This window comes from Eurypyga helias, unplaced genomic scaffold, assembly GCF_000690775.1.
Source record: "Eurypyga helias isolate BGI_N326 unplaced genomic scaffold, ASM69077v1 scaffold29901, whole genome shotgun sequence".
Taxonomy (NCBI): Eukaryota; Metazoa; Chordata; class Aves; order Eurypygiformes; family Eurypygidae; genus Eurypyga; species Eurypyga helias.
This window is the reverse complement of record NW_010233342.1, coordinates 1-8,887: the sequence shown is the minus strand read 5'-3', so window position 1 is coordinate 8,887 and position 8,887 is coordinate 1. Positions and strand designations below refer to the sequence as shown.

General features: G+C 57.3%; 1 protein-coding gene across 1 annotated transcript; it reads left to right on the top strand.

Annotated features, from left to right (window-relative positions):
• Positions 1 to 983: 983 nt before the first annotated feature.
• FADS6 (fatty acid desaturase 6) lies at positions 984 to 5,874 on the top strand. Its single transcript, XM_010161712.1, has 6 exons — positions 984 to 1,338; positions 2,097 to 2,263; positions 2,746 to 2,926; positions 3,790 to 3,977; positions 4,547 to 4,726; positions 5,725 to 5,874. The coding sequence occupies exons 1-6, from the start codon at positions 984 to 986 to the stop codon at positions 5,872 to 5,874; spliced, it is 1,221 nt and encodes a 406-aa protein (XP_010160014.1).
• The last annotated feature ends 3,013 nt before the right edge of the window (positions 5,875 to 8,887 follow it).

Below are 8,887 nucleotides of genomic sequence, written 5' to 3'. Positions count from 1 at the left end.
TATGTGTCTTTAGCCTTCCTTTTTGGGTGCCTGTGCTGTGTCTGGGTGATTAGTTGGGAGGCGGAGATGAAAAAGAGAGGAAATTCTTATGAAATTCCTGAGAACAGCCCAGAAGAGAGATCCTGTGGGGGTCAGGCTGGGGGCTACAGCTGCTGGGCACAGATTTGGGGTGATGTGATTCCCTGACGGGTGCCCCTGGACTCAGCATCCTGCCCACGGCACAGAGTGCCGAGCGGCTCCGCAGCAGCAGCTGGGGCAGGCAGGCAGAGGCAGGCATCCGCGCAGCCGTGCACTGCCCCCTCCTTCCCACAGCCTGCTCCCCGCTGTGGAAAAGACCATTTTTCTCCCCAAAACCGCTCCGTCATGGGACAGGCAACACTTGGTCCTGCTCCCCGGCAGAAGTGAAACCCTATCCCCGACCTCAGTGCTCTGCTTGGGTTTCTCCGGGCTATTTCTGGCACTCTGCTCCTTTGCCTCCAGCCTTTCCATTGCCTCTCTCCATCTTTTTTCCACTCCTTCCCCCCTCCCCTGCCTTCGCCTTCCCATGTCCTCAGCCGAGCGTCTTCCCCACTGTCCCGTGGCGACGGCTGCTCCCCGAAATGGGCCGCCAAGGTGGATTATTGCCATCTCTAATCTGCATTCACCCTCCTCCCCATCCTCCCCTGCTCCTCCCTTCTCCAAATCGTTGCTGTACGGTGTGCGGTGCCGCTCGGGCTGGCCCTGAAACAGCCAACGCTGGGAGTGCCACCGTGCCGGGGCTGGCGTGAGTAGGGGGCTGCAGTGGCCGGGGTGTCCCCTGGGTGGGAGGCTGGGTGGTTCTGCTGCTGTTTCCGCTGGCTGCGTCCTCCTCGGGTTGTTTATTTTTTTCCATCCCTGCCCTTCCCGTGTCCTTTGGTGACAGTGGGAGCCGGGAAGCCTGTCTGCAGCGGGCCGGGGTGCTGTGGGTGTTCCCCTACCCTGTGTGAACTCTGCTCGGCAGGGAGATGCCACTGGAGGATGGGGACCCCGTGAGACGGAGGGGACAGTGGGCCAACGGTGAGGTCAGCAGTACCCTCTGGCTCGGGGGGACAGGGGACCCCCTGCCCCAGAGCACACCAGCTCCTGACGACAGCAGGACGAAGGCAGAGGGTTGGGAGCCGGGGCCAGCACTGGATGACGGGGACGTGACCCCCGGGGGAGCCCCACAGCGAGCGGGGCAGGAGCTGGGGCGGCGTGAGGAAGCGCTGATGGCCGAGCTCTCAGAGCTGGTGCAGAAGGTGGTGAAGAGCAGCAGCTGGTGGGAGCGGCACGGCGTGGACATCAGCATCCTCGCCTGCAGCTTCCTCCTGCTCCCGGCAGGTAACACATCTCAGCCCCCACAAAACACGGCTGGGACACTGAGGGGGGGGAGGGTGTCTCACCTCCTTCTTCTGGCTTTTGCCCCACTGGTACAACTTCATTTGTGCTGGAAGCCAATTAACAGCCTATTAATCCTCTAACAAAACCTCTTCACCCCATGCCATGGGGCACTATGACCCCGCTGGAAACCCGCAGCAGGTGACAGTGGCAACCAGGGTACAGGCTGGGGGAGGGGGCAGCGCCCGGGCAGATGGACACAGGGGAGGAGAGGGAAGGGTGTCTCCATCCATGCCCTGTGATGGGCAGGGAAATCGTGACAGTTTTTGTGACAGTGGCCCCGGCTATGACGGGTGCAGAGGGACACAGTTGAGCACAGGGCTCCAGCGGGGACGGTCAGAAAGCTGCAGCTGGTGCCTCCTCTTGATTTTGAACTCCTGGGGATGCTGAAATCCTGGCAAGGTTGTATTTGTCACCAGCGGGATCCTAGCTGGAGCTGTGGGATGGGACCTGGCACCAGCAGCGGCTGGTGCCGCTGCAGCTGGAAGTGGGGAAACCTTCAGCACGACAGTGAGCGTGGCCGTTCCAGCCATGCAGGGTGGTGTGGAGGGCAGCTTTCCAGCTTGGGCAGTTTAAGTACCTCTAACTATGTCTGAAAAACAGGTTTAGGGCATGCTTGGGTGTAGCAACACCTCCAGCCGGCTGCAAGCAGAGGGACACGAGGAGGAGCACGAGCTCCTGCCCAGCTGGTTTCTCCATAGGGTTCCTGTGTCTGCGGTCGGCCCAGGCCATCCCTTTCCTGGTCGGTGTCCTCACCCTTGGCGTGGTGCATCACACCTTGACTGTGAAGGGCAGTCACCTGGCCAGCCACAACGCCTTGACCGAGTCCAAATCCTGGGGCAAAGTGTGGGCCATCTTCTTCATTGAGGTGAGCAGGGCCAGGGAGTTTGGGTGGCAGCCCTCCAGAAAGCCACATCAGCACCTTGCCAGCACCCCAAGCCCTTCAGGGACAGCTACTGGAGAACAAGGTGGATCCAAGCCCTTTTTTATCCCTGTGCAGGAGGGTTAAATGAAAAGCCACAACAGGGAGCACCGGGAACATCCCTGCTTAGGTCTTTGCCTGCAGGCAGCAGGGTGAGGGGTGAGCACGGCCCCTGTGGTGTGCTGGGATGTGGGGTTTTACATTGGCCCCCTTGGCAGTGGCGCTGCAGAGCAGGATAATACATTGTGGGTAGTGGTAGGAATGGGTTCCGGTGCTTAACTCTTTAAGAAGTCCATTTCCAGACAGGTTTGGAGCTGTGGGGTGCAGACCATCTCCCCTGGGTGCCTCTCCCATGAGTCCAGGCCTGGCAGTGCCCAACCCTGGTGCCGTGACTGCAGGCATCACCTCTCCTTTCTCTTCCCTCCCAGCTCTGCTCAGCTTTCACAGTTGAGCAGGCCACCTACAACCACGTGAAGATCCACCATGGCTACACCAATGTCATCGGCTTGGGGGACTCCAGCACCTGGAAGCTTCCTTTCCTCAACCGCTACGTCTATATGTTCATCGCGCCTCTTGCAGTGCCCATCATAACCCCTCTGGTTGCTCTTGGTGCGTGTCCCAACCACTTTGGGAGGGTCCACGGGTATGGTGAGCTCCTTACTGCCCAGGTCTCACCCCACCACAGGGTCCGGCTTTATTTGGAAGCATCACATTAACGATGCCAGCCTGTGGCATGCCACAGGGCTGCAGGGAAGGCAGGTGATACTGCATCTGCTCCAGGGAAGACATCTGCTCCATCTCTCCTTCCTGCTGGTGCTCAGAAAACATTTCATGTTTTCCTGTGTTGGGTGTTGAAAGCTCTGGCAAAAGGCATCATGAGCCTGAAGTGCCCCAGATTTGCTCTCCGTTAATTCAGATTCTTGGCCATGGCAGAGCTCAAGGTCATGTGCAGGTCTCTGGCTGGTCAGAGCATCATCGTGATTTTGTTGACTGTGTGTGAGGTGGAGGTGAAGGGGCCTGCAAAGGGCTGGAGAACAAGGAGCTTGGGCAGACAAGGCAGTGGCTCGGGAGAAATAATGGTGCCAGGAAACGATCAGAGAGAAGAGCCTAGGAAATAGTAAGAGGCTGAGGAAGCCTGACCCATCTGGCTGAACACACAGCTCTGGGCCATGCCAAAAACGCAGGCAGTGGCTTGGCAAGTTGTGAGAAACAATGATGTAGCCAAATCCCCGTGTGATGATGCACAACTGGAGTCTCTGCCCCGCTGCCCAGGGCAGGCTCCAGGCCTCAGCCCCAAAAACTGGCAGGTCAGCAGGGCTGGGGAGTTTGGACCAATCTAGGGGATGCAGAAAGGGACATGAGGGATGGAATGAGCTGTAGGTTTATCAGCATGCTGGGCAGCCTGGCCGCTGGAACAGTGGTGGGGAAGCATCAACACCTTGCCCATGTGCTGCCTCTTCTTTCTCACACAGACTTGTTGAGGAACGTGAGGTGGAAAGCAGCTCTCCGGACCCTCTGCTGCATGTTTCTGGGTCTTTACTGCCATTACTGGCTCCTGCTCCATGTCTCAGGCTTCGTGTCACCGTGGTCCGCCCTGCTCTGCATGCTGCTCACCCGCTCCCTCCTGGCCCATCCCTACATCCACGTCAACATATTCCAGGTAGACACCTGAAGCTCCAAGGTGTCCAGGTAGACACCTGCAGCTCCAGCTGCCTGCTGGAGGCAGGCCAGCCCACACAGCACTGGTGACATAGCCCTGACGCTGCTGGCTGGGGCTTGTGTCAGCTCAAGGCGAGTGGCCTCGGTTGTCACCTCCCTCGTGCCGATGTCGTCACGGGGACGATCAGGCTGGTCTGCTGGAGTGGAAAGTGGTGGCCCTGGGAGAACGTGGGGGCATATGGGTGCAAAGGGCTGGATGGTGATGTCCTCTGTGGTGGCTTGCAGGAGGGTGGGTTGGTGTGTTTACAGGTGTCGGTGCAGCTGGTATTGCACATCCTGGGACGGTGGGAGGCTGGTGGCTCAAAGTGTGGGTGACTGGGGGGACAGAGTCTGGGTGCTTCTCGGTGGCTCCATGGACAGGCAAGCGCAGTCTTGGGGTTGGCAGCCAAATTCCAAAATATGGCTCAGCCTGACTGGCCTCTCTTATGGCCAGAGTCGTGGTTGGCTTCACCGTGAAGGGGTTGGGGGAGTGGCAAGTGCTTCGGGGTACCCACCCTGCCTCTCCCCCAGCACATTGGCCTCCCCATGTTTGCGGCTGATCGGAAACCCAAGCGGATCCATCTCATGACCCTGGGCGTCCTTAACCTGCCTCGTAACGTCCTGCTCGACTGGTCGTTCGGCCACTCACTCATCAGCTGCCACGTGGAGCATCACCTCTTCCCTGGCCTCTCCGACAACATGTGCCTGAAGGTGAGATGGCCCCATGGGGCAGTCGGGTGTGTGCTAGGTGATACAGGGACCAGACCATCCATCTTCCCACCACCTTCTCTCCCTGCCCACCGTACCTCTCTGAGCTGCTCCCACCACGCTAGGGACCTCCCGCTGCTTTGCAACAGCCCCTAACCCACCTCCTTCCATCCCCACTCTGTTTCACCTGGGTTTCCACTCCCTGCTCCTTCTTCTGCTCCCAATTCCAGCCTCACTGCAGTCTAAGATCTTCCTAATTCTTCCCTTGGGAAATCATCTCCAGAACTGTGTGGTCTGACTTTTGGTTCAGCCAGCATCCAGTCAAACCTCCTGTGATTTTCGTCATGCCCTTACTTGTTGTTCTGAGGTGTAGGGTGTGTTTAAAACGTGGGATCCGAGTGTTGCCCTGGCTCGAGGGGATCCCAAGGCAGGTCCACATGTTGCCCTTCAGCACAGGATCTCCACTCACTTAATGTTTTACACTTATTTTCAGTCTCAAGTCAGGAGAAAAAATTAAGTAATAGTAATAGAGAGAGTGGGAGCACCAGTGGGTTTTGGGTCATGCACTTTGCTTGAGCTCACGGGGCTGGTTGGACCTGCCTCCCGCAAAGGCGTGTTGCAGGGAAGGGATAATTAAGTTGGTGGCAGCTTCCCAGCCCTGCCACCAAAATGGCTGTGTGGGCACGTGGGGATAACTACGGGTGCAAGTGATGAGCATGCGTGGGCCCGGCTGAACAGCCTCGTTAGGACAACTCTCCCCATCCAGAGCCCTGCAAAGGCGTTTTGCCAGGGTGAACTCCCCGTGTTGCAGCAATCAGAAACCACCTTCCTCTTGATTTTCATGGCAGATTTATTGCTGATGCTACCTTCTCCAGCCCTGTTTTGGGCATGTGGAATGGGTTTTCTGGGCACCTTGCGGGGTTGGCAATGCCTCAGGCTGAGAACCTCATAAAAACACCAGGACATCCCACATGGAGGTGACTGTGCCTTTATCTTTGCAGATCAAACCCATCGTCTCCCAGTACCTGAAGCAGAAGAAGCTGCCATACAATGAGGACACCTACACCTCCAGGCTTCGGCTATTCCTCCGCAGATATGAGGAGCTCATGGTCCACGCTCCCCCCATAACGGAGCTGGTGGGCATCCAGTGAGGATGGGACTCCTGGACACAGGGGGCTGCTTTCTGCAGGGACTTGTGGCAGGGATTGTTTTAGCAGGATCAGGGCTACACAGACACACACCTCCATAAAGCCGTCGCATAGGAAACCTCTCTCCCCACTGTCTTGCTTTTGGCTGGATAATGATGCATGGAGCCACGGCGGGAGGAGCACCAGGTGGTGCAACACTGGGGACAGAAAAAGAGGGTGTCCCCGCAGTTATTCCCAGCCAAGGCTTAGTTTTACCCACTCTGCTTTCATGCTTGGGAAGAGAAAGCCCCTGATTGCTGGCTGGGGCCTCCCTGCAGCAGGACCAAGGAAGATGTGGCTGGGGATGCGGCACCATGACGGAGCATCAGGAGCCGGTGGCCAGCTGAGAGCTGGGTCTGTAGCATGGGGCTGAAAATGCGTGGCTGAGGGGCTCTGGGAAGGGGTGGATTGTGGGGAGAGGGCTGTGTCACTGCTGCCTGCGCTTTGTCTGACTTTGGGGTAAATCAGTCCCTTCTAGGAACAATGATTTGGCAAATTCAGCCTTAACATGTTAAAGTGGATCTTCTTTATTCCTGGGGTTTGTTACTGGAGCAAGTTATAGGGGTATCTTGAAGTGCAGGGCTGGGGAAAGACCCTCACCCCATGAGGGGTATCAGTACTAGGGTGCTGGAGGTGATCTCAGACCTCATCATTGCTATTCCAAGAGTTGAGCAGGAGAATCACCCGCCGGAGGCAGGCAAGTCTCCAGGGGTTGGGAGACTTTCCCTGTTTAGGGAGGGTGAACTCAGCCCATTGGGCCACTGCCAGTGGGTGGGATGCTCACATGGCTGGTTCCAACCCCCTCCAGGACAATGTCCCTGGTTTTCCCAGGGTAGTCTGCTGACCCAGACCAGCAAGATGACAAAGTCCAGCCTATTGTCACAGCGGGAGCTGGCCCGGCTGGAACCAGTGTGGGAGTAAGCACCAGCTCCAGGCTTGGCGAGGCTTTGCTCTGAGCCTGGGGTTTCGCTCCCTGATTCATGCTGTCCCCCTGCCAGGGCTGGATCCCAACCACCCAGCCCCACAACCAGGATTTATAAGGCTCCACATTGTAAGCGTGGCCCAAAGCACAGGGTTGCTCTGCCGTGGTCCTGGGCCACAGCAAGGAGAAGGCTGTAGTGGGCAGCCCATGGTGTTTGCCCTCCCATGGGCATCACGTACCCCATTCTCCTGCACCAAGTGCAGGGACATCCTCAGACCCACTGTAGAAGGGTCCCCACGTGACTGCTGTGACATGGAGCCAGAGCTGGGATGGACACAGCGTGTCCCTGTGTAGCAGATCCAGACTCAGGTAGGGGCAGGAAAAGCTAGATCCATCCAGTGCAACTGCTTTGGCATCAGAAACAGGGAATTACAGTTTCATCCTGGGCTGGGGCCTGGCAGATGCTGATGTCCTGGGCTGGTAGCATCGCCGTGTCACCTCTAACCAGCCCCATGAGGGTTTATCGATCCAGGACGTTGTGAAACATGCAAAGGGCAGATTCTCGCCCTTTGAGCATTGGTTATGCTGGGTTTGGGGGTGGGGGGGGAGCCAGGGAGTGTGTGTGGTTGGACCAAATGACCCGAGTTCTCCCAGGGGTCACTGGGGCTCAAGGGTGACAGAGATCCTCCCCAGAGCTGCCCTCCCACCCCTATGATTAGTTTCTTAATTGAGTATCAGAGACAGATGAGGGTGAATGTGCCAAATTAATGGTGCTCGTGGCTTCGGTGAGGGGGGGCTGAGTGCTCATTAGCAGTGCTTTTGGTTCAGACGGGGTAATCCTGGCCTCACGTGTCTGTGCTCGGAGCTGGGGGGGGGCGCTGGGGCTCTGGGCACAAAACGCTCTTTCTCCTTCCCCGTTGCAAAGAGATCAGTCCCAAAACGTTTCTAAGGGTTGGTGGGAGCCACAGCCCTTTCCACCGCTGGGTTTCATGGATATTGTTTAGCGCAGTGCCCTCTGAAGGCAAGTGTTCGCAAGTCCGTCAGCCAGTGGGAGATGACTCATGATTTGGGAAATACGTGGATTATTCCCTGTCGGAAGTGACAGATACAGCAGAGGTTAATGGGGAAAAGGGAGATTTCTGGGGACTTGTGCTCAGAAACTCCCAAATTTCTTCCTCAAACAATGTCCCATATTTAAATTTAACTCTTTTCGTGGGTGACATTCATGATGACATTTGGAACGATGCCTCCCGCCTCGCTGCTCCGGGCAATGGGTTGGTAATTGCCCTGTTGTGCTAAGGCTGGGAGCACAGGCACAGGCTTTAAAGCCATCGGAAATTCTGGTCTTGGAGGAGCGGGCGCAGGCGGAGGCATATGGCCAGCTGCATATGGCCAGCTGCCGTTCTCAGCGTGCCTGTGCAGAAAGCCACGAACCGATTTTTAAGACTGTGTGCGAAAGCATGTGGGTTTTATGACCCTTATTAAAATCAGCTTCTAGCTGTAAACTCCTCTCGGCCTTAATTGCTTTTAAAAAGCCCCGTTAGTGCTCGCCTGCGTGCTTTGGCATCCGTACGACCCTTAAACCTCTCCTGGGCTCCTGAGATGATTTTCCTGCCTGGTGTATTGTGCCGGGACCGAAGCAGAACAGGGTGCTCCTGCACGGAGGTGTGAGTAGTTGGAGATGAAGTGAGCTGAGTGATGGGGATTAGGAAGGTAAATAAAGCCGGGGCCGTGAGGGAGGCCGTGGTGGGAGATGTTTTATTCTTTACTGAGGGGATGCTGTGGGTTTCTCCTAGCGAGGGGGGGTGGTTAAAATCAGTCTGAGCTTGGGAGCCCTCCACAGTTAATTATGCTCTCGGCAATAAAGGGGCGCTCGCAATTAGCAGCCGCAGGGATGGTGCTGCTGCAGGAAGCCTCAGGCAGGCCGGGTACCGCGGAGGTGTTACCATAGAGAGCGGCGGCGCGGGCGGCCGCGGGGCGGCCTCTCCTTCTCCGCTGCTCTATGGTACCGCTCATTTCCCGACAGCCCTGGCGGCGACCGCAGGCCGCCATTGG